Here is a 26,127-nt window from a genome sequence, read left to right as displayed (position 1 = left end):
ATTGAAGTCTGAAAAATAGGTTCGATTAAAGTGGAAAGTGTTGGTGACAATAAGTTAATTGTAAATGTAAACACATGAAAGTATTCTCCATGTACTTAAACTTTTTCGTTATCAATTATTTTCAATTATGTCTATCCTAATTAAAAACAATTGGACAGGTAAGTACTCATTGTTATTATACAGGGTGCTCAAAAACTGGCGCACCAATTCAGTGGTACGTTATTGAGAAGCAAGTGCAGATTACGGGAAAAATGTTGAAAAAATTCCTAAAGTTATATTTTAAAAAATCTGGAGCTACAAACTTATTGTGTTAACTTCTTTAGTTTTCATTATTTTTTTATGTTTTTATGTTTCATACCAGGTAATCGTTCCGTAACAAAACGATGAATAATTATTTTTAAATTTACTATCAGATTTTAGCAGTTTTTTTAATTTAAAAAAATTAAAATTCATCCAAAAAAATCACAATGTGTAGATGTGCCAACACTGGGAATTATATCCTAGGAAACCGTTTCAAAAATAATTTATTTTTATTTTTGATCAAATTCTATTGCGATCATGACTGTTAGACAACGTTGCCACATATCATTTATATAAAATCCATTATTTATCAATAACTTTAATACAAAGAATTTTTTTACTATTTTTACCTTTATATGTAACCACTTCTCTACCACACACCATTGAGTTGGTGCGCCAGTTTTTGAGCACGCTGTATACAAAAAATATCAAATATCGTACTGAGGTGTTCGTAAATATTTATTACAAAAAAGTAGCAAACAAATTGAAAATATGTAACTATTAGCTAATTCGAAACTATCTAAACGTCGCATTTTCTCTCAAAATTAGTTATATAGTATATTATTTTACGTTCTATTGTGGCACGAATGGTTTTGGAGCACGACGAAGGAGTGCCACAATTAAGTCTTACAAAACGGCAGTAATATACTATTTTTTTCTACTTTCTATTTTTGTTGTTTGTTTTTGATTAGTTTAATTTATCAAATTTGTTAATTTGTTAATTATAAGGGCTTTGTTAATAAATGACTTGACGCTGTTGACAGACAGATCATACACTAGATTCGGCTTCACAATGAACAATTTGTGTAATCAAAGTAGAAAAAATTATTTATGCACTACAAAAAATTAATAGCTAATGTAATTTATAGTTTCAATGATCTATTGATTTTTTTTAATCTTATTAAAAAAAATATAGGTAAAATACCACGTTGGCGTTTACATAGTTTTGAAACAGCTAATACTCGCCTACGATGTTTTAATTAAAAATTTTTGGTCAGAGTGACCTGTGACTGAAATTAAGTTGGCAACTTTGATTATCGGATTCAAATGTAACTGCCAACTTAATTTCACTTTAATCACAAATGTAACTAATTGCATGATATTTGTTAATGACTTTTTTAAGCGAAAAATAAGTAATCTGTACATACAAACATAGTGAAAAATTGCAACAATTCTGAAGTCACGTTACCTACATTTTATCAGTTCAGCCATATCGTGTTATTAATATTAAGTTATTTATAGTTAAAACATCTTTCTTTAGACTTAATTTAACAGTTTTTAAATAAAAAATTAACATTATTTCGCAGTGGCGTTGATTGTAAGAAAAAAATTAATATTGTAATAGAATTGAGATATTTTAATTTTTTTAATGAAAAAATACGTTAGGAAATACGAAACTATGAACAATTTGTTTCTGTAACATTATTCGTTCTTTTCATACAATTCGTGTGTTTTGAATTAATAGTTTTTGAAAAATTAATAATGTAAAATTAATTTGTGCATAAATGCTTAATTGTTTTTTTAATTTAAAAATTCAATACAAAATTCAAGATATCCCAGAAATAATTATTGTCGAGGAAAACCCTTAGTTTCAGCGCTACCAAAAGATATAAAAATTTATGAAATTTATTTATTTATTTATTTTTCACTATTTTTTAATCACTTGAACCGTATTTATTACAAGCTATTGTTGTTGCTATTGAGATTAATTAAAAATTAAATAATGTAGATATTAATTATTATTACGTTTTTGAGTTAGAATTTTTTAAAAATTGCAAAAACTTTGAAATAATCTTGGCTCCATTTTATCACTTCATCCATATCTTTAATAAAACAAAAACTTGTATTTAGTTTTCCTAAAATTATTTTTTTTGTGTACATACTATCGAATTGTTTAGAGTTAACACTTGATTATTTTTTATATGATTCAAGTCTGGCTTTAATCACAGTTTTTTAGTTTAGAAATTAACAATAATTCGCAGTGGCCTGATATAAAAAACATACACACTGAGATATTAAAAAATACGTCAGGAAATACAAGTTGATTCTGAAAATTTCAGAAAAAAATATAAACCATTTTTTTTATCAACATTTCCTTCTTGTCAAATGATTTATCTGACTTGAATTCATAGTTTTTGCTTAAAAAAAACAAGCAAGTTTGTAGCAAATGCATTAATTGTGCGAATGCACAATAATTGTTTTTTTTTTCATTTAAAAATTTATTACAAAATACCAGGATGTCTCAAAAATAATAAGTGTCTTAGCGCTACTAAAATATAATAAGAATCTATGGAAACATCATTTTATTTTTGTTAAAATTGTTCATAATTTTTTTTATCAATAATTGACAAGCTGTGTTCGACACAACGCCTGAACCATAATTGTTTTTGTAAAATTAAGATATGGGTGGACTTTATATGTAACTTATTACCAACATACAATTTCAAATTTAATCAACATGGACAAAAATCACAATATCTAATTTTGAAAAAAATTTGTAATTTGTAAAAAATATTTTTTCCATTTAACTATTGTATTAAAAAGAGTGCTGCTTTTATGGATTTTTATTTTTAAACCCATGTCATACCCACGCAAAAAACATTCCATTTGCCTCGCTATTAACATTCAAACAATAGCTTGCGGTACTTTTTATCGCAATGACCCACAATTATTTCATTTTTCCCACCAATTAACATAATTAACCCATCCGGGGTATATTGTGTTGCCTACCTTCGCCCACATATTGACAGTTCTTCGTCTTCCAATGGCGGCCCCAAGAGAGTCGCCAGATGACGATGGCTATAAACGATTCACTGAAGACTCCCATAATGTCTCCTACGGCTCCAACAGCACAAGTATGTACACAAAACCTTATCTTATCACTAAATGCAAAGACAATTGGGTCAATAACACATAACCCTTACCCCGACTGTACTTAAGATCGAAATTTGCATGCCCCGAATTTATTTAATTTATAACAGAGCTAAAGCCAAAAGTGTGTTTTCGAAACGATTAGTAAGTGGTGATGGTCCGATTTAAAGCGAAAAAAAATGTTTCTACGTGCGTATTTTATTGCAGTTAATTAACGCTAATTGGTTAATTATTGTAGATCCCATTGATGAAATGGGGAGCCGTTCAAGTCTCAGCCGAGAGACCACAGAGACTGTGGACCACTGGGAGATGAATTATCACGAGGCTGCTATTTTTCTTGAGGTAATTCACCCATTAATTTAAAAAAAGTATACAGGGTGTCCGTTCTTCAAGCTCCACCATGGGGATATCAGTTATTATAAGAGATGGGAGGTCTGAACAATTATCTGAAACAAAAAATGTAATGTGGCATTTTTAGTTTTTGAATTATTGAGAAAAATCAAAATTTTGTAATTTTCGTTTTTATTTTTTTAAGCGAAAACCAAAAGAACGACGTATTTTTTCAGGTACTTTTTTTCAAGAAATCTAAATCTCTTATTGCCTTTTCCAAGGCGATCTTGATGTCAGAATTACAACCCTCAACTTTGGTTTTTCTTATGGACGCCATATCTGACATTTGTATTTTTGAAAAGTCTTTTCGTTTTTGATTACAATGATGTATTACATGATATGACCGAATCTTACATGCTGATTAAAATTAAATTAAATTAAGAAAAAAGCGTTTTTGCAAAGAGTGCCTTTTCCAAGGCGATCTTGATGTCAACCCTCAACTTTGGTTTTTCTTATGGACATCATATGTGACATTTGTATTTTTGAAAAGCCTTTATGTTCCTGATTACAATGGTGTATTACATGATATAATCGAATATTACATGCTGCTGAAAATTGAATTAAATTAAGAGAAAAGCGTTTTTACAAAGAGTGCTTTGGAAAAAAAAACGCCAAAAATTAAAATAAAATTAAAATAAACAAAATAAAATTGCACTTACCTTTAGTTTAGGAGATCTATTTCTGCTACAAAATCTCTCTTAGGTGTTTGAAAACCACAACACGCACTGATCACTTATTTAAAACGAAAAAAAATTATAATTTATGTTGGAATATAGGCACTCAAAATAATTAAATAATTAAAGCACATTAACACATTAAAATTATGTATATCGATAAATCGTCATTATAATAAAATAAGATTAAAATAAAATTATAACAAGCGTCTAAAAATTACGGAGATCGTAGTGTGTCTTGGTCTTGGCTAGGCCACCGTAGGTCTAAATTATTAAAATGTTTAAAATTAATTAACACAGTACAAGGCCACTTTTATCCGCCACTTTTTCGTTCATCATAATGTCTTATCTCTGCTGATACAAAAATCTCTCGAGGTTTGTGTTACACAAGGAAAAAAAAACGAACAACGAACAAAAGTAGTATTAAAATTAATTCGCTTTAACAAGAATTCAGAAAATATTAATATTTAGCGAATAAGGCTTATTTGTTAACCAAAAGTGCAAATTTTATTCAAAGTCAAAACGATTTTAGCATTGACAGTTGAAGGGCTTTTTGGATCAAGGAGCTATGTAACAATTTTTTAAATTGACTTTTTTACAAATTTGTAACGTTTATTAAAATATGCTTAAGACATTCGTATTTTTCTGTAAAATTTCAAGTTATACCCAATTAATTTGTATTGCATGATAATAAAAACTTATTTAAAAGTACTATTCATTGCACATTAGTCGACTTACGACCATACCCGCATAGCCTAAAAATAAGTTAACTTTTTGTATGTTTTTTTCATTGCGAAAAGTATTATTTATGGATAAAATAGTTACATACATTTAACTTATTCCTAACTGAATATGGCTATTTTCTTGTTTAACAAATATATCGACTGAAATCAAAAACAAAAAATGGCAACGCCGTACAAGTACACCTATTTTTATACGTTTAGAAAAATATTAACCAAAAGAATTACCATGGTAACATTACTAAATGTTGCTGCACTTTTAAACATTTCAAAAACCAAAGAAAATGTTTTCTTTTTGGAAAATTAGATGATAAATCAATCAAATAAATCATTAAAAACAAAATTAAAAATATGTATGTATTTGTTGCAACATTTACGAGCTTCTGCATCTTAATTAAGGTGCAATAATTTTTTTATTATTTTTTTAGTGGTCACTAAGACCACTCTCAAGAGCCTGTCCGCAAATTTTGACACACCCGGTATATTTAATTATGTTCTACTTTTACCTTTTTCCCAAGAAAAAATCATTTAATCCAAAATTAAAGTAAATTAGCCGAATTGTTAGCCGTTTCGTTGTTGAGAAATTATTAATTTCCTACCTTTTGAGACGTCGCTAACGCTGCCATACACAAACTCACTTTTGTTTAAACAACCCGAATTTTAAATTGAATTAAAGTTTTTAAATGATTAATAATAATTAATGAAAACACAGACACCGATCATCACAATTCGGACGCGACCAAAAGACTAAAACACGCAACTAATAGACTTATCTCTGGTCGCAAAAAACGGCACAATTGATAAAAAGTTTATTAGTCACACTTGCAGAGAGAATATTTTTAAATTACTAATACCGTCGAAGGTCAAAATCCTTTACACTTAAGGTGGTGTTTTTTTGGTTCTAGGTATAGTGCTGGCAAAGTTCTATGCACTTTTTTATGTCTTTTTTGCTTATAGAGCCCTTAAAAGGGCCAAAAAGTCAATTGGTCCGATTTTAAGATTTTCGAGTTCAATAAATAAGCCTTAGTTTCGCCGTAATCGGTTTTGGAAATCGAATTATTTTTTTAAGTACTTAATATATTTCGCTAGCTCCAATAGTTTCGACGTAATCGGCGCTTGAAAATTGAAAAAAATTAAAATTTGAACATATTTTTGTAGTTTTTGAGCAAAAACCAAAAAATCATTAAAATGCCCTTGAAATTATCTATCTTCTTGTAAAACCCGGAACCGGAGAGGCATTTCAATTTTTCAGTAAAAAAAGTCCGAAAAAGTCAAAATAACATTTTTACGTACAATTTGGAGCTTCACAATTTGATTGAGAATTATTTTTACCTATTTTGAATTCAACGTTTCTACATAATTCAAAAATATAATAATAAAAATAATACTAGGAAGGCAAAAATAACGAAAAATAAGTCAAAATAACGTAAAATTTGGAGCTTTCCAATTTAATTGAGAACTATTTTTACCTATTTTGAATTCAACGTTTCGACATAATTCAAAAATATAATAATAAAAATAATTCTAGGAAGGCGAAAATAACGAAAAATAAGTCAAAATAACGTAAAATTTTTTACGTAAAATTTGAAGCTTTCCAATTTGATTGAGAACTATTTTTACCTATTTTGAATTCAACGTTTCTACATAATTCAAAAATATAATAACAAAAATAATTCTAGGAAGGCAAAAATAACGAAAAATAAGTCAAAATAACGTAAAATTTGGAGCTTTCCAATTTAATTGTGAGAACTATTTTTACCTATTTTGAATTCAACGTTTCTACATAATTCAAAAATATAATAACAAAAATAATTCTAGGAAGGCGAAAATAACGAAAAATAAGTCAAAATAACGTAAAAAATTTTACGTAAAATTTGGAGCTTTCCAATTTGATTGAGAACTATTTTTACCTATTTTGAATTCAACGTTTCTACATAATTCAAAAATATAATAATAAGAATAATTCTAGGAAGGCGAAAATAACGAAAAATAAGTCAAAATAACGTAAAAATTTTTACGTAAAATTTGGAGCTTTCCAATTTAATTGTGAGAACAATTTTTACCTATTTTGAATTCAACGTTTCGACATAATTCAAAAATGTAATAACAAGAATAATTCTAGGAAGGCAAAAATAACGAAAAATAAGTCAAAATAACGTAAAATTTGGAGCTTTCCAATTTAATTGTGAGAACTATTTTTACCTATTTTGAATTCAACGTTTCTACATAATTCAAAAATATAATAATAAAAATAATTTTAGGAAGGCGAAAATAACGAAAAATTTGACTCGCACCCCCGCCACCCCTCAGCCCTCCCCGCCTACCTCCTAGTCCACAACTCCTGGTACTACGGTCTCGACTTGACCTTTTCCATTGTCCTTCTTCTACTAGCCCTTGCCGAAAACCCGTCCGTTGACAAATTCCAGTTACCTGTCGGTATTCACACCACTCTTGAACTTGTCTCCTTGGGGGTTATCGGGGTGGAGTTGGCGCTGAAACTGCGCTGGATCGGATGGACGATGATCCTTAAGCACAAAAGGACGATGGTGAAGGGAATCACCCTCTTCATTATGGTGCTGGAGGCGATTATAGTCCTGGTGCGGCAAGAATCGCATTTTCGGGTAACGAGGGCCTTACGGCCCATTTTCCTCGTCGATACGAGGGCTTGCGGGGCTGTGAGGAGGTTTATTAGGCAGATTTTGCAATCGTTGCCTCCGATTTTGGACATGTTGGTGCTTTTAATGTTCTTCGTGTGCAGTTACGCACTTTTGGGATATTTTTTGTTCAGCAATCACCAAACGAATTTGTATTTTCGGACCTTGGGGGACAGTTTTGTCAGTATGTTTGTGCTCCTGACTACGGCGAAGTGAGTCAAGTGATTGTTAATTTTTTTTTCTAATTAATTTTTTGTAGTTTTCCCGATGTTATGATGCCGTCGTATGCAATCTCAAAATGGAATGCGATTTTTTTCATTTCGTACATTTCTATAGTCCTTTACGTGCTAATGAATCTCGTGAGGAATTTAAATAAAGGGGAATTTTTTTTAGTGATTTGTTTTTTCAGATGTTGGCCGTAGTGTATGAAACTTTCACAGGAATTGAAAAAGATAAATTCCGCAAGTTGCTGTTGCATAAAAGAAAAGCCTGTCAGTTGGCTTTTAGACTATTGGTCAGTAAACAAACGCCAAATATGGTCAGGTTTAAGCAGTTTCATGGCTTGATGCGCTATTACTCGCCTCGCACTTGTAAGTATTTTTTGTGCCAATTGTGTGGCTAAATTTTCCGAAATTAATTTTTTTGAGCCAACTGGGTAAACAAATTTTGTGATAAGTCATCTGTTTCCACAGTTAATTAAATACAATCACTGTATATTTTTTTGGTAACATTTTAAGGCTTCAGAATCCTAGATTATAAACACTATTTTAAAACACGTTTCCGATAGCAACGTGTTTTAAATTAAAATGTTTCAACAAAAAAAAATTGAATAAAATGCGGAAACCCTTAAAGTTCTTAGGTGTCTAAGTATGCAACTCGCATACGCTCGTTGCCTAACGATAGCCCACGAAATTTAAGCTTATGTTTTCGCACTAGTATCATTAATAACTATTACTTTGTGGCAAGAATATCTCCAAAAAAGCAAAAATTCTCAGTTTTTCAGGAAAACTTAGTTAAGTCACACCGAAAGTCACCAAAATTAAGACAGTAATCACGTTATTTTTAAACTTCTTTCAGCCTTTTAGTGCGTTCTACAAGCGAGAGCGCAATTATTTAGCAAAATTTTGTTCAAAACAAACTGAACATGATTAAAGGAACATGGTATTTTGGCTTTTTTTGAAGTTTTTGTACTAAGTTTTTGAGATGAAAACTAAAAGTAGTGCCGAAAGTGACCGAAAAATCACGAAATTACATCAAAACTGATATTATTTTAAGCTTATTTTGCCTATTTTTGAACCAAAAAGAGGCTATAAAAAATTACAAGAATCAATTAAAAGTTAATATTTTGTTTGTTTCCATTCGACGTTAATTTTTATTGCAATTCCATCAAAAAATATACCGGAAATCATGAAATTTGAATTAAAATTATGTTATTTTTACGTTTTTCAAACCCTTAAGTATATGTTTTACAATTAAATTTTCTTTTCTTATTTGTAGATATTACTAAAACAATGAAAAATCATTAGATTAATGTAATAATAATTACATTAGTGGTGTTATTTTTTTTTACCTTATCCAGCGTTTAATTAATTATTATGTTTTCGAGGTAATTATTCATTTTAACATAATTTTGTTTAGTCAGAAATTAAAAAGTCATTTATTTTAAGTTAAACTACGCAAAATAAATCACAAAATTTTCAAAAACAAGTAAAAAATCTTATTTTTTGAATGAGATTTTGCTAAAACAGACTAAAAATCTGACTGGGAACTCACTTAAAACTTAAAAATAAGTTACAAAAATCAGTATATTACTACGAAATAGTGGTTGTGATTTAAATAATACCTTAATTCACATGAAAATTACATAATTTTGTTTTTTTTTGTGTTTTAGCACTTTTGTCATCAGTAAGAAATACCGTGTGATCATTTGAATTTGTAACTTACTAGACTAGGCTTTAATACATTTTTAACTTGTACGAAAATGAAGATTATCATAATTAATAAAGCTGAAGAGTAAAATAATAAAATTTCGAACAGTAATATTTAATTAAAATACATTTTTTCCCTAAATTTTTTTAAGTTTATCCATAACAAAGAAAGAAAACGCCTACTCTAATAAGTAACTAACTTCAAATGATCACACGATACAATTATTGTTTCCCAAAATTTCATTAAAAATAAGGCGAAAACGTTAGAAATTAAGAAAAAATTGTTGTAAATTTTATTATTTCTTATATTTTTATGGCGAAATTGTATTAAAACAGACCGAAAAATCACCAAATCTGATAAAAAATGACATTGATTATGCCTTTTTGTAACCATATTTCGTATTTTGAACAAATTGTAACATTGGTAATTTTCAATGCGCATAAAAGATGTTATATAATGATTTTTTTTTGTGACAAAAATTGAAACGAACGAAAAAGTGACATATTTCTTGTTTATAATAATTATAGTGAATAAATCGGAATTCATTTATAAAAAAAACATAATTTTAAAATAGATACGTTGGGCCGCAAAAGCATTATAATAGCACAGTTCAATTAACATGAACAAGCACCATCTGCTTCCTGTGCCAACTGTGGAACCAAATTTTCTGAAATATGAAATGAAAAATTTGTTTCCAACGTTGGCAAAGACAATTGTTCCAGCCCAACGTGACATCATCCTAATTTTCCGCCAATTGAACACTTCGGGAACTGGAGCTTTAACTGAAGACGAATTTTTGGGTATTTACGACGCCGGGACCCTAAAATGGCGCTTGAAAGACCCCCCTGATCCCTGGTTCTCGGCCGCTTGGCCCCCCTTACGTATTTTCTGTCGGGCCGCACGTACCGTGGTCACATGGGAGTATTTCGAACATATTGTATGTAGGTAACAAAACATTGCGGGAAAATTTCAAACTCATTTAATAATACTTGATAGATGTTTTAATAATCGGAAATGGACTCGCTATGTTCATACGTGTCCTCGAATCATCAGTCTCGCTTGAGGAAGGCGCGAAGAATTTCTGTGCCTCGTGGGACACTTATCTCTTTCTCACACGTAAGAAAGATAGGGTTTTGGTCCTTGTCTAACTTAAAAATTGTAGTTTTTTTAATTGAGGCGCTCTTGCGCATTGTGGGTTTGGGCTGGGGCGAGTATATTTCGTCAGGTTGGAATTTTTTCGACTTGACTGTCACGTTGGTGGCCCTGATTGGTTCGTTGATCCTATTGGTGCGTCCGAAATTGACAGTCGTTGTGATCCTACGCCCACTGAGACTTTTACGTCTCTTTAAATTGAAAAAACGGTATAGGGATATTTTCGGTACGTTGGTGCTCCTGTCACCTTTGATGTGGTCAACGGCCATTGTCATGATGGTCATGTACTACTTTTTCGCAATCATTGGAATGGAATTATTCTCGCAATATGATTTGCGGAATTGTTGCAAGTATGTGACACGTGACCACTCGTAACCAATCATATTCACGCCTGTTTCCAGTGGTACCACCGTCGAGGACTTCTACAAATACAGTACCAACAGTAGCAGTGGCATTGGCTACTACTATCTGAACAATTTTTCGAACTTGTTAATTTCCGGCGTGACTTTATTCGAACTAACAGTTGTAAACAACTGGTTTATTGTCATGGATGCGTATGCCAATGTGGCCCATTCATACTCTCGTATTTTTTTCATGTTGTTTTACTTATTTACGATGGTTGTGCTAACCATTGTCGTGGCTTCAGTCCTTGAAGCTTTCAGGTTTCGAATACAGTACAAAAAACAAACGTCGAAACGAGACGAGGAGCAAATGCTTCACGAGGAAGTCGCTGTTGATTGGAACTCGCTCCAGCGGCAAGTCCAGGACCCCAAAATCCTGGAAGCCCTCCAGCTGGACTTCGTGCCTGGAGTAAGTCCAATTCTGTGGTTTTGTCTCCATAACTTCCTTTGTTTTGCCTCCAGGGAGTGTCGTTTTATATTGGTCGTAGGAGGCGTACAAGGGACGTTCTTCAACGTCATATGTACATTTCTGAGATTGCGCAGTGGCTGCAAGACGCCGAGGAACAAGAAAGGATCACTGGGATTAATCTTGTTGATGAGTCGCAGATTAATACGCGTTTGATGCATTCAGAAGCGTAGATTTAGAATTAGTGTAGAACAAATGTTAGGACCAAATTTTGATTGTTTCGAGACAATAAGTGGTCTTGAGTTGATCCAAGTGCCGTTTCGTTTCTTTTTAGCGGTACTTAACCCAAACGTAACACAAACCGATGTGATATAACAGTATGTAGCTAGTCGTAACACCGTATCCGTTATTTTTACAGATTTTTATTAACTGATTAATTTATTGTTGTCTAAATATAGAGTATTTATTTAAGTCGTGGCGTTTTTTTAATCCTGAGCACAATAGTGATAATTAGTTTCCAACTACCATGTAATTATTTGAATTTATAATTAGAGTAAGCATTTTTTTCTTTATGATTGATAAACTAGTGCAAACTGCGGTAGAAAATAATTTCTAATTAATGTAACAAAATCTATATTAAAATTTCCAACCTCCCATTAGTGGACACCTCTCTACACCGGACAATTAAAGATTCCCAATTGGTGTCAGTTGTTGAGAAGTTTTTCTGTATTACCCTTCGAAACTTGATTAATTATAACAATCAGCGTTTTCTTACAAGTTAAAAAAATTAATAAAGCCTATTGTAATTAATTATAAATTCAAATGACCACATGATAGAACAACTAATTCCAACTTAATTGCGGCATCAATATGGTAAAAATTACATAATAATAAATTCCAAAGACAATTCCAGATTCTAGTGATTCCAAAAAACTTGTAATTCTAATAATCCAAAGTAGTTCCAGTTTAATATTCCAATAAAAAAGTCCGAATTCCAAAAAATTGGAATAATTCCAAGCAATTCCGATTAAATGTCAATAAATTTGTTATAACTTTAAATTTATCAAACCCCTAAGCATTTTTAAAATTATTTTTTGTGAGATTACTACAACAGACATTAATGATTGCATTTTGGTAACATTTTAACCCTTCTTTTTAGATTATAAACACAATTTGGAACACGTTTCCAATAGCACCGTGTCTTCACTATTTTAAAACACGCTTCCCATAGCAACGTGTTTTAAATTAAAATGTTCTAACAAAAAAAAATTTGAATAACACTTGCATATGCTCGTTGCACAACGACAGCCCTCGAACTTTAAGCTTCTGTTTTCGCACTCGTATTATTAATAACTTATTTCCTTTTTTTATCTTAAAATACGCATTTGGTGTTATTTTTTACCATTTTCAGCGTTTGATTAATTATTCTGTTTTCTAGTTAATTATTTATTTTATGGTGAAATTCGGTTAGAACTGACTAACTGAATTTGACGCTTTTCAAGTGTTTTAACACAATTTCACTTATTCTGAAATGCGATTTTCTCTAAATATTTGTTCAAAAAAAGTTAAAAAAATCAGCAAATTTTTACAAAACTGGACAAAAAGGACAATTGGTGAATGAAGTCTAAACGTAAGCAATCCAAATTGAAATATTGTTTGTTTAAATCAAATGGGCTTAAAACAAAGGCTACTATTATTGACTCCTCAAAAAATAGAACCACCCTTGACTTAAAAACGCATCGACACAATTTTTGCTCTTTTCCAAAAATTTTTTCAAAAAGTAAATGGTATTATTTAAAATTTGAAAAAGGGATGACTGGCGACCAGGGAACAAAATCTCAATATAACGACTGTTGGTTTTGAACTTTCCCCTTTTTAAATCAATACACAGGGTGATTTTTTAAAACGAGCCACCCTGGATACCTATGTCAGAAAAAAAAGAAAAAAAATTTTAAATCTCAAGTCAGGTCGGACACCTTTTAGTGTACTTTTGAAAATTATTGTAATTGCAATTATTGTGATTCTTTTCATATTTTAATAAGTATTTTTATTTACGTTATGCAGAACAAGATCTAGCAGAACAGCAGGACAAATTATATTATAAAAGTCATTTAAAAGATTTAAAAACGCCGTTAAATCAAAATATGTGTATGCTGTGAGTGCAGAAGGGCTTCAAACTTAAAAACGACAAACCATACACAACTCAAAAAAGCACGAAAATATAAAACAAAAATCAAGACAAACCCTACAACTGAAAAAACATTCTCAAAAAATGAGAAAACAATCCAATTTAAATTCCCATATTCGGCTTATTTGGAGAACCAGATTTGTACAGTGTAGATTAGCAAGTAATTGAACACCATGTAACCTTATAAAAAATTATGGAAACTCACAAAAGCACACAGCTGGATTTCTGGTCTAAATACATTTCATTTAAGTATCATAAAGATGCATTTAAAATTTTTGAAAGATAAAAAAAAATGGAAAAAAAATTACTGTAAACTTAAGTTGCAGTTTTGCGATTTTTTGGCCAGTTTTTAATGATTATTATAGTCTCTATGACCTTTCCCTTATGTGTTTAAATCGTTAAACAACACTGAAATCTTCATAAAAGTCACCAACACTGTTTTACAATATTTTCTCATAAAAAAATGTTCAAAACACGATGTAAACAAGGCATTTCACATCACGTTGGCAATCTGGATGACGTGTCAATATGGCGGTTTCCCCACTCCTCACACCGTTACGGCACAACCTTTCTAACTATGCCCTTGGTTTGGAAAAATGTAGCAATCTAGTGAATTTAATTTCTCGAAATTGGCCGCATTGCTGTTAACCTCAAAAATGTGTATCCCCAAAATCAGCTCACGATGGCTCCGACTAAAAATAAGCCGCCCAAATCCGGGCTAAACCCCGGATTTTTCACAATGGAAAATTTAAAAAAATTCATCTACGACCCCCATTACTTGAAACCGACGTGTTTCCTCCTCTTCCTGTTCGAAATCATTCTGAACATTTTCATTATTGAAAGAGTGAACTACACGGAAATTGACTGGAAAGCGTACATGCAAGAGGTTGAGGGGTTTATGAACGGGACTTGGGACTACAAGGAGTTGAAAGGTACTAAAAAAATAAAAAAACTATTGAAAAATACTGTTTTTTTCAGGTGACACGGGCCCCCTTGTTTACCCGGCCGGTTTCGTCTACGTGTACTCACTTTTATACGCCGTTACGTCACAAGGGCGCAACATTTATTTGGCCCAATACATTTTCCTCGTGTTATATTTGGGGCAAACGCTCCTAACGTACCGAATTTTCCTAAAAACGGCCAAAATCCCCCCTTATGCACTCGTTTTGACCACTTTGACCTCATACCGGATTCACTCGATTTACGTTTTGCGCCTTTTCAACGACCCAATTGCTGTGCTCCTCTTTTACATCAGTCTGAATCTATTTATTTCAAACCGGTGGCTTATAGGCAGTTTTTTCTACTCCCTAGCCGTCTCAATCAAAATGAACATCCTACTGTACGCCCCTTGTCTCCTAATTGCGTATTTAACCAACCTTACATTAATGGAAACAATTTTAAATTTATCAATTTGCGCTTTGGTACAAGTAATACTGGGGGCCCCCTTTTTATACACCAACCCTTTTTCGTACATTAAGGGCAGTTTCGATCTAGGCCGCGTGTTCGAGCACACGTGGACCGTCAATTACCGTTTCCTACCGCGCGAAATTTTCGAAAATCGTTTGCTACATTTGGGGCTTTTATCGTGTCATGTTTTACTCCTCCTGGCCTTTGCCCCCCTTTTGAAACGCTATCTGAGCAGTTACGCGAAATTAAAAATAGTAACAGATCAAGTTAGGACGCAACTTATTGACGAAAAACTCAAAAGGCAAAAAGAGGACGAACAAATGAGTCAGGAACAACGGGCGTTTTTGGCAAGTTTTGAGAAACAAATCAAAGGTGGGAAAACAAGGGAAGATAATGAATCAAAGTTGGAGGATAAGTTGAGTAAAGTTACCCAACTGTTCGTTTTACCGTTTTTTGTTACGAATTTGATTGGGATTGTTTTTGCACGGTCGCTACATTATCAGTTTTATTGTTGGTATTTTCATAGTTTGTTGTATTTGGTTTTTTGTACGGGGTTTAGGCGCCCTGTTATGTTTCTATTGTTGGGGGTTTTGGAGTATTGTTGGAATGTTTATCCCAGTACGGACCTGTCAAGTGCCTCGTTACATTTATGCCATTTTGTTCTGTTATTTGGTGTTTATAGGACCATGAGACAATAAATTTTTCGTTAAACAAAGGTTTTATTTCTCCGCTCTCACCTTTATCATTATCATTATTATCACTCTCTTTCAGTAAAAAATAATTTAACAGACTCTGTAGTTTTCGACAAATTACTTACAAAACTACTTTTATCTTTTGCTCTTAACAACATCAAGTCTAAAAAAGACTTAGTTTTTGCAAGATTTTGGACAGTTTTCACCCAAAAATTTAATTAATATGCTAATTCCCTTAAAAATAAGATGAAAATTCACAGAACTATGAAAAATCACAAATTTTTTTAGTTATAAGCCAAAATATTTCGCAAAATTTCTTTAGAAACTAGTCGAAAATTTATCAAATTAGACTAAAATGGTGGAAAATAATTTGAATCTGAAGGTTTTTGTGAGATTTTTATAAAACAGTCTTGAAAAGTCTTCAAATTAATTCTATGATTATATCATTTTTGGCCATTTCGAGCGAAACTTTTCAGACAGAAATGCAATTATTTGTTAAAATTTCGTTACAAAACAAGTCGAAGATTTACCAAATTAGCTCAAAAATTTTTTCTCTTGCAAAGGTTTTTCTAAAAATTTCAAAATTTCCATAAAACCAGCAGCAAATTCAGCGATAACAAGTGAGGATATTTTCAAAAACATTGAATCAAAATTTGAGATAAAGTTTAATAATAAGTGACTCAAATTGTTTGTACTTTCATTTTTTGCCGTTGACCAAAATCAGGTCAAAAATTACTTAATATTTGCATTTTTTTCGAATAATTTTGCATAGTTTTCACAAATTCAGTGTCTTAGAACGTTTTCAGTCAAAAAACAAACTATTCCGAAAAATTTTCTTAAAAATCAGTCGAAAAAAATTTGCCTTTAAATGGAATCAAAGGATTTTTGTGAGATTTTGATAAAATCGACTAGAAAAGTCATCAAATAACTACATTATTTTTGCCCATTTTGAGCATAATTTTGGGCCTTTTCAGGCAGAAACGCAATAATTTGGTAAAATGTAGTTATAAAACAAGTCAAAAATTAACCAAATTTGACCAAAAAATTTTCTTTTTGCAAAGGTTTGTCGAAAAATTTCCCTAAATTGGCTACAAACTCAGCGAAGAAATCAGTTTTTGATCGAAATTTCATAAAAAAAAACACAAAATTTAGGTGAAAGTGACCTTCTTTAACGTTTTTTTGTAGGAAAATCCTACGATTCTTTTAAAAAAAATTAATCGATAATTACCTTTTTAAGTTCCGAAAAACAATGAAAAATATTTTCGTAAATAATGAATGAAAGATTGAGGATAAATTCAGTAATTTTAATTGTTTATTTGTACTTTCATCTCTTGCTGTTGACTAAATCATGTAAAAAATTACTTAATGTTTCCATTTTTCAAACAATTTTGTACGGTTTTCACCCAGAAATTCAATTAATTCGCTATAAATAACTTAATTTTTGTCTTTTTCTGCGTCTTAGCATGTTTTTCTGTCGTTTTATTTCGTAAAATTTCCTTAAAAACTAGTCACAATTTTGTTAAACTAGACCAAAAACGGTGGAAAATATATGTGCCGTGTTCAAATAGAACCCAAAGGTTTTTGTGAAATTTTAATAAAAAAACACGATTTATAAAGTCATCCAATTAATTCTACGACATTGTTTTGCCCAAATCTAGCATTTTAGGTCTTACAATTTAATTATGCAAAATATAGGGTGTTCCATTTAAAAAAATTATAACTTTCGTTCACCAGCCTGTGCATAATAAAAATATTTTTAATTTGTGAGCTTTAAGTAAATTTATCGACGTGGCAATATTTCAAATAGCAAAAAAGTTATAGACCGATTACACACTCCTGTACATTATTTGGTAAAATTTTGTTACAAAATATTAAGTCGAAAAATCAAAATAAGCAAAAAAAATCCTTTTGCGCAGGTTTTCAGAAAAATTTCGATAAAACTGTCTACAAATATCGTCAAAATTAAGTCAAAAAAACATTTTGTTGAAGATGTGCTTTGGACTTTTTTGTAGTAAGATCTCACTCATTACAAAAATGTAATTTTTTAATATTATTACTAGTATTTTCAGTTTGTTGAATTCAGATTTTTGTACGGGGTTTATGATTTTATTTTTAGGGATTTTGGATTATTGTTGGAACGGACCTGTGTTATTTGGTGTTTATAGGACCATGAGAAAATAATTTTTTTCAATATAAACAAAGTTTTATTTCTCCGCCTCCTCACCTTTATCATTATCACTCTCCTTCAGCTTATCAGCATCGATGTGATTCTGCACCACGTGCCTCGTCAACGAAGAAATATAATTAAACGAACAATAACAAATATCACACCTGAAACAACCAATAAAACAAACACACTTACAAAAAATTTAAAACTTACTTATACAACGCTCCCGTCCCTTTATGTATCTCCGCATGCCTCAAAAGATTCGAATGCCGCGAAAAGGTGCGAAAGCAAACATTGCACGCAAAATGCTTGTCCGGGAAATGAATTTTCCGATGAAAATTCACATCATACTGTGTCATAAACTGTTTGCTGCAAACATCGCACGTATAAGGCTTGACTCCAGTATGTGTCACTAAATGTTTTTTTAAGGCCGTTTCGTTCGAACACCGCATTTCGCAAACGGAACACTCCAAAGGTCGTAAGTAGACGTCGTGGACGGCAAAGTGTTTTTTTAGTTTGGTGACTGTTGGAAAATACTGGTCACATTCGGAACAATTGAATAGTTTGCCCTCTTCAACGTGCATTTCACAATGTTCTTGAAATGTTCGAGGATCGTCAAAGGACTGACCGCAGGCTTTGCATGTACTGTTGTTCCCGTAGGTGTTGTGGACGTTGTTCATGTGTTGGCGAAGTTGGAGTTTTGTTTTGAAATATTGGGCACAAACTGTGCATAAATTACCAGGGGCCGGGTTTAGGTTCACACGGACTGTTTTAGCACCGCCTTTTTCGTACGTTACGAGGATTGTTAAGCTGGTGGTGATGGAGAAGCGGCTGCAAAATAATAAAAACATATTTAATTTTTTTAATAATTTTTTTATTTTAATTTTAACAAAAATTTTCCCGACTAACATGAGAAAAAAATATTAGAAATGCTGCGAATACGCTTAACAATAACCAGGCTTTAGCAAACACCTTAAAATTTGCGCTGTTAAATGATAAAACAACGACTGCATGCCAATTTTGATAAAAATTGTGTACGTTTCTTACGATAAAAATATAATCTGAATTTTTGGAATAACTTTTAGAGTAGTTCTACTGTTGTAGAACGCACTTATTTTCGCTAATTTAATCAGAATCACAAATAAACAAATACATTCCTGAACTAAATTGGATCGAAAAAACACATTATTTTGCCTCTTCTGGTATTTTAGCAAAATTTCAGTCATTTTGGCAACATTTTTGCACGGTTTTCACTAAAAACTCAATTATTTCACAAAGTTCCCTTAATAATAAGCCGAAAAGTCAGCAAACTATTTGAAAAATCACTAAATAAAATTACATAATTTTTGTTTTTTCATGTGTCTTAGCCAGTTTTTCAGTTATACATAATCCAAACTATGTATTTCACAAAATTTCCTTAAAATCTAACCGAAAATTTATGAAATTAGAGCAAAAATGGGATAAAATTTGCCCTTTTTAACTAGAATCCGAAGGTTTTTTTGAGATATTAACATCAACATTAACATTAACATTAACATTAATTTTAACTTTAACTTTAACTTTAACTTTAACTTTAACTTTAACTTTAACTTTAACTTTAACTTTAACTTTAACTTTAACTTTAACTTCAACATTAACATTAACATTAACATTAACATTAACATTAACATTAACATTAACATTAACATTAACATTAACATTAACATTAACATTAACATTAACATTAAAATTAACATTAACAGATATTAAACGTCATGGAATTTATTCTACGTTTACATTTTTTGCCCCTTTTCAAGCATTGTAAGTCTTTTTAATCAGAAACGCAATTGTTTATTAAAAATTCGTTACAAAACTAGTCGAAGAAAATTAACCAATTAGACCTAATGCCAAAATTTTCGAAAAATTTCGCTAAAACAGGCTGCAAATCCAAGTGATTTGATTCTTTTTTGAACGAAACTTCATCAAAATTAAGTCAAAAAAATTTAAAATGTAGGTAAAGGTAGTGTGCGTTAACGTTTTTCGTAATAAAATCTTACGATTTTTACATTAAAACATACAGAAAGTCACCAAATTAATTTAGACACATTTTTGAGTTAAAAACTCAGTTTTCCAGCGTGATTTCCACGCCAAAGTTATTTTTTTTTGCAAAGAAAAACTATTGTTGTAGATATTAGAAATTTAATAATTCATTTGATTTGTATGAGTAGAACTTTGGACTTTTTATCAATAGGCAATAGAAAAAAGTTGTATATTTTCACAGCTAAAGTAATACATCTCGGGTGAAAAATTAGATTTTTTTTATTTAATTTGAAATTTACCTCTGAATTTTGTAACTGATTATTGAAAATGTAAAGAAGTTTATTATCTGAATATTTATTTCTGGTATAACTGTTTGGTTTTGTATTGCAGTAAATGTTATTTTATTTTACACATTACGCTCTACTAAGTCCTTAGTAGAAAAAACTACACAAACAAGGAAATCTTTTTAATTCAAAAAATGTTTTTTTATAACTTTGACGTTTGTGTGCAATAAAAAATATATTTTTAGACACTTACGGCATTTTTTTCTCCTCGTCTTCCCCATCCCCTGTCTCATTCTCCCCCAGGAGCACCTCCTGCGTCTCCAAATCCGGCACAAACCTCCACTTCTCCTCCCCGTCCTCCACCTCCTTCTCCATAAACCCATAACTATGCGACGTATTCTTCACATACGACGCACTTTCATTCACATACTTCTTCTCCACCAGCTTGACAACAAGATTTTTATTCTCCAATTTTTTCCTAACCGACTCCATTTCCATAACCCCGCTCAAAGTTTTACAAATTTGCTCGAAACTCTCCTTTGCCACGACACTCTTTTTAATTATCACTTGAGTGGTAGTGGTATCAGCAGTTTCAGGGGGCGATTCTTCAACAGTGTCTTCTTTTTCATTAATTTCACAATCGGCCTCAGGCGGCTCCGGAGTGGGTGATGAGGACTTTCGATCAATACTAATTATTTTTCCGACGATTTTCTTCCCAGTTTTCGTTTTTCCAATCATGATTTTTTTATCAACAAGGTCGGTAAATTCGGGTTTGCGCACTTCGTCGTTGTAGATTTTGCGACCAGGGGTTTTACGCAACGTGTTGTTTTTATTTAGACGTTTTTTCAACTTCTCCATGTAAGTGTGAAGGGTTACAGTTTGACCGGTTATGAGATTTCGACCGGTGATTTTTGACAAATCAAAAATCTCATTCTCGGACGTTTTGGCATTAGAATCGTTATCAGACGTGCCTTCGACATTGTTCAGCTCAGATTGGTCCTCTAATACCGCAAATTGGACACTTAAAAAAATAATAAAAATTGTAGAAATAAGTTATGAGGTAGGTATTGTTAATTAAATATTTCGGAAATATGACGTCAAGGATTTTTTCAATTTTTTTTTCGAACTCCGCAGACATTAAACTCTAAGAAAAACTAATTTCCAACTTAGACAGTTAAATTAACAAAAATTAGCCCCTGTCCTTATATCGAGTGGATTCGACAAAAATTTATCAAATTAAATTCCAAAAAATTAATTTTTTGCTCGCAAAACAGACAGAATGGTAGGTTTTATTGTAAAAAAAACAGGAACTCTTCAAAGCATATAAAATGTATATTTGATTAAGTATTCATTATTGTTCTTTTACATTGCTTTTTCAATAATTTATTTCTTTAATACCTAGCTTTCAATTGTTCAAATTTCGTTAATAATGTTTTTTTGTAGCTTTTGCTAAGTAATTTCAAGAAAATTTTTATTTCAATTGTCGTTTATCGAAAAATACTTTAATTAAAAAGATATCCACAAAATTGCATGTCAGTAGCAGGGCAAAATGAAATTTTAGCAAAACTGTCAAGACAGACTTGAAAATACTCAGAACAATGCAATGTAATCGTGTTTTATTTTTGAAATTTTTTAATGAATACCGATCTGGTCAACTGGAATCATTATTATTAGTTGCATATTAAAAAAAATCAGAAACTACCCACTGTTGGTTCATCCTGTACAAAGATTTAGTGTTCCTCAAGGAACTGTTTTGGGACCTTTACTGTTTTTCATTTATATTAATGGTCTTCCTAGAGCGACAGGTTCTAATATAATAATATTCATAGACGATACCACAACTGTAGATAGTCACAATAATGTTACATCATTACATAATAATGTCTTATCTTCGGGCAAAGATATCATAACATAGTTTGAATTGTTTGAATTAAACAGACTTAATGAAGACAAAACACAATTAATTACATTTTCAGTACGAAACATGGATGAATCTTCAAAAGCTAATAAATTATTTGGTCTTTATGTTGATAATAAACTTACTTGGGAAAATCATATAACATATAACAAATAAAATTTTAAAACAAATTATTTATTAAGACAACTCAAAAAAGTTTCATCTAAAAAAATAATTATCACGACTTTGTTAATACGAAAATTTTATTTACCTTCCAACGTAAAAATATCAACATTATAAATAATTATTGAGGGTGTTTCTGCAAAAGTTTCGCAAATTTGGAAGTCAGGACACTTTACTTAATAATAATTACTTAATAAATAATAACTTTATTTAATTTTCAATTCTAGATCACGAACATTATACTGCCATAAAGACTTATTACATTAATTATTATGGTTTAAATTCTTCATATTTAAACCTTACCTTATAATTATTTTAAAACTTTGTCATAAAATTTTAGTAAAAATCCCATTTTTCAGAAATATTTTAATTTTTATTTTTCCGTGTTATAAATTTCCACTTTGAATAATTTTAGATTAATCAGTCACTATACTTATATCTGACTTGTGTAAATGGCTTTGTTGTATTTTAGCATGAATAAAATTATTATTTCCTATTTTGTTCATTGTGAAACTAAGAGTAGTTTCACAAAGAAAACTTTAGTCCAACTTCTTTAAATAATTTTTTAGGAGTTGTATTGGCAGTGGGCTGGGTGTCAATAGCGTCAAGTTGTTAAAGCCCGAATAATTAACAAAATTAAGAGAAAATAGTTTGAACAAATTTTGATAAGTTAAACTAAACAACAAACAATAAAATAGAAAGAAGAAAAAATTGTATATTACACTCGTTTTATAAGACTTAATTGTGGCACTCCTTCGTCGTGCTCCAAAAACGATTCGTGCCACAATAGAACACGTATAATAATATACTATTATTACCAAACTTACTGTTCGTCCGCACTTTCCTCCCCATTATTCGTTTGTTTATCGACAAACTCGTCAAAATTCAACATTTGTCCTTCCAATTTAATCCTCTTAAAGGGATAAATATTCCCGTCTTCATCCTGAATCCCTTGAATATCGCTTTCTTCAGTCAGATCCTGGACGGACGTAAACGCCTCATTACTCAACTCCTCATTCGTGTAGTAAATAATTTGTTGCACATCATTCGTGTCCTCTTCAACCAATTGCACACATTCCGCATTTTCAAACAAATTATTAACGGAACTATTCTCCCCCTCGACCACAAACCCAGCCTCACTTTCATCATTGATGTAAAACTGGGTCAAATTCGTGTCGCCCCCTTGGAGAAGAATCGTGCTACTGTCGGTCAAAATGTACTGACCGTCCACCAGTATAGCTTTGGGGCCCTCATTGCAAATCAACTAAAACTCAAAAATTAGGCAAAAAAAACTAAATTTTGGGAAAAACGCACGTCTCGAAGCTCCGGATTGACCGCGCCCTGGTCCAGGATATACTCTTGGTCCCCGTAAATAAAATGTGTGCTGTTTTCGTCCAATTGTAGGTTACTTTCCGACATTTTTCGTATCGTATTTCTGCAAATCAGGGAGGGTACTTAAGCGGTTTTTCGGCGCGTTGGGGCGCATTTGGAGCACAATTTCGCAAGTTTGGACGGGAAAACATTCGAATTTTGCCGAAATTGAAAATCTTGGTACAATCGGTAATAAAATAAATAAACTTACCACTTGCTGAACTGTCGGTATAAAAACAAAATGGCGTTACCGATTGATACGTAATCGCAAATTTGAAAGTTTCACATTATTTAATGTTTGAATAGACAATTGGGCCCTTTTTTGGGTTTTGGGCGATGGGTTTTTTAATTAAATTAGGGCGCAAACGTGTTTGTGGAAGTTTTTCCGAAATTGTAAATGACAAGTGACGTTAGTTGCGTACAGGGAACTGTATTCCCGTTACCGACGTGAATAATTCAGGAATAAACAATACATTAAAATTCTTATTACATTGTTAAATAAACTTGCCACGATTCCAATTATTTATTTATTAATATTATTTATTTAATATTCTAAAGTACCGGGCTAACAGATAACTACATTACCGACAAGTTTATAAAAAATCTTTTTTTTGAATTTGAAATCATTACCTCACAGAAGTCACAGACCAGCTCTTATCTACGGCTGGACAATTAAACCAGTTCTTAAATTTTAAGCTAAGTTTAAGTAGTTTCACCAATTGCTTTGTTAAAATTTAATTCGTTGTTAAAGTTAACAACGCGAATGGACCAATCAAATTTGTTCAATTTAGTCACGTGATCAGTTAATCACGGATTTATATAATTGCAGATTAACTTAATGATGCTTCTATAAACTGACCCTTAAAGTGCATACTTATAAAAAATGGAGAACTTGGAAGAGCTGTTTAACCAAAATGCTGATAATGAAAACATTATGATAATGTAGATTATTCATCAGTTCGAAAAAAACTTGTCTTAGCAGTTACGGTATGCTTGCTTGAAAGTTTTTTTCATTTTTTTTACTCGTAAATCATATACTTGTACACGTTTATCAAAAACTACGATCCAATTTTTAATAAAAAATAAAATGACCAAAAAAATTTTTTTTCATTTTATTTTTACGAGTAAATCATATTTTTTTCGAAATTTTTTTTCACTTTCAATAGATATAGAGAAAAATCAATCGAGTTTTTAATCTAAACTGGCATAACTTTGATTTTTTTTAAATATGGTTTACAATAAAATTTTTGCATTAGGTTTATGTCGTACTATTTAGAATTCAATGCTCTATCTGCCTGTATTTAAATACAACCATTTTTTCAAAGTCACTATAAACTTAGAGGGTAATGGAACAACAGCGCCATCTGGCGCCATTAACGGGAATGTTTTATTTGTACTTCCTTTCTTATCCTAACACTTAGATATCAGTATTTTTAATAATTTACAATCCAGTTGTACTAGCCCCAAATTGGTACAAAATCATCCAATAGGAACTAATTGAGGTGGCAATCTACAACCAACAATCAATCATGAAGCAAAAAAAACACGAAAAAAATACCGAAATGAGTAGTTTCCGATTAATTTTAGGAACAGCATACGATGAAAATCTCACTTTTTTCCCCACGTTTTTATATGCAAACAGTTTCAACTGTAATTAATAATTTTCGTTAACTGTTTGAAGCAAACTCATCTCAATATACTTCTCTACGAACGTCCCCTTTCTTACTAGTGTTAGCCAACAATTTAAAAATTAAATTGCGAGTTTTGTGACACTAAAAACCCAATTTGTGGTTTACAAACTACGAAATGACTACAAACCTCATTCTCACAATTGTTGCAAACTTCTATTATTACCAATAGGCGCGAAAAGTGGACCGAAATCCACAAAAAATAGACCGTGTTGCAAAATAGGCCATTATCGCTACTTGCCACCACGTAAAGAATGTAAGGGCACACCACCAGGTGCAAGTAACAGCTCAAAAGAATTATCTGGGAAGCAAACAATTTAAAAATAATTGGTATGCGAGTACAAGGTCGCTGAAAAGTATGGATACAGCTAAAAAATCAAGTATGTCGCGTTTAAACTTTTTTCTATTAAAATGTGTTATTTCAGTGTTAATTTAACAATTAATATTAGCTTTTACTTATTTTATGGTCAAAGTTCAAGCGACAAAGAGCTAACGATAGATAGAGAAAACATTTTCAAGGCTAACAAGATTTTTTTTTGATTAGATCAACAATTTTTATTAAAGTTTCGATTAAAATAATAGAACTCAGAAAAAAATGCTCTTTTTAAAAATATTAAATTTGACCCTTCTAGCCATTTAAAAAAATCAAGTTAGCCTTGTATCTCCAGAATAATAAGAGCTAGAAACTTGATGAACATGTCAGACAATAGAATT

At 31.2% G+C, this 26,127-nt stretch overlaps 3 protein-coding genes and 1 non-coding gene across 6 annotated transcripts in view; 2 read left to right on the top strand and 2 right to left on the bottom strand.

Moving 5' to 3' along the window:
* Window positions 1–2: 2 nt before the first annotated feature.
* Window positions 3–11,988, top strand: LOC655371 (two pore calcium channel protein 1). 3 transcript variants are annotated; one of them, XM_961911.4, is made up of 11 exons: window positions 3–158; window positions 3,051–3,155; window positions 3,410–3,513; window positions 7,237–7,841; window positions 7,889–7,988; window positions 8,039–8,219; window positions 10,281–10,499; window positions 10,555–10,674; window positions 10,721–11,060; window positions 11,112–11,520; window positions 11,574–11,988. In XM_961911.4, exons 1-11 carry the CDS (start codon window positions 128–130, stop codon window positions 11,748–11,750), a joined length of 2,391 nt encoding a protein of 796 aa, XP_967004.2. In that variant the 5' UTR covers window positions 3–127; the 3' UTR covers window positions 11,751–11,988. The 3 variants fall into 3 exon arrangements, with proteins under 3 accessions (XP_967004.2, XP_015836474.1, XP_008194865.1); XM_015980988.2 differs by lacking the exon at window positions 3,051–3,155; XM_008196643.3 differs by lacking the exons at window positions 3–158; window positions 3,051–3,155 and adding an exon at window positions 3,209–3,360.
* Window positions 11,989–14,296: 2,308 nt separating this feature from the next.
* Alg3 (ALG3, alpha-1,3- mannosyltransferase) lies at window positions 14,297–15,827 on the top strand. Its single transcript, XM_961995.4, has 2 exons — window positions 14,297–14,637; window positions 14,684–15,827. Exons 1-2 carry the CDS (start codon window positions 14,388–14,390, stop codon window positions 15,808–15,810), a joined length of 1,377 nt encoding a protein of 458 aa, XP_967088.1. The 5' UTR covers window positions 14,297–14,387; the 3' UTR covers window positions 15,811–15,827.
* A 2,149-nt stretch (window positions 15,828–17,976) lies between these two features.
* The window catches only part of LOC103313422 (GDNF-inducible zinc finger protein 1), an 87,912-nt gene continuing 79,761 nt past the window's right edge, over window positions 17,977–26,127 (bottom strand). The window contains exons 2-6 of the mRNA XM_015981004.2: window positions 23,669–23,789; window positions 23,182–23,618; window positions 20,528–21,295; window positions 18,185–18,802; window positions 17,977–18,135 (exon numbers count right to left, since the gene is read on the bottom strand). Of these exons, the coding sequence (XP_015836490.1) occupies window positions 18,009–18,135; window positions 18,185–18,802; window positions 20,528–21,295; window positions 23,182–23,618; window positions 23,669–23,773 (2,055 nt within the window). The 5' untranslated portion in view covers window positions 23,774–23,789 and the 3' untranslated portion in view covers window positions 17,977–18,008. The remainder of the gene's footprint in view (window positions 18,136–18,184; window positions 18,803–20,527; window positions 21,296–23,181; window positions 23,619–23,668; window positions 23,790–26,127) is intronic.
* Window positions 25,040–25,814, bottom strand: LOC107398086 (uncharacterized). Its single transcript, XR_010335239.1, has 4 exons — window positions 25,544–25,814; window positions 25,426–25,497; window positions 25,284–25,373; window positions 25,040–25,235 (listed from the first exon to the last, which is right to left on the bottom strand). It is a non-coding gene; the product is annotated as an uncharacterized LOC107398086 (transcript).

This window comes from Tribolium castaneum, chromosome 8 (assembly GCF_031307605.1).
Source record: "Tribolium castaneum strain GA2 chromosome 8, icTriCast1.1, whole genome shotgun sequence".
Classification (NCBI taxonomy): domain Eukaryota; kingdom Metazoa; phylum Arthropoda; class Insecta; order Coleoptera; family Tenebrionidae; genus Tribolium; species Tribolium castaneum.
This window is presented reverse-complemented; position numbering and strand designations above follow the sequence as displayed.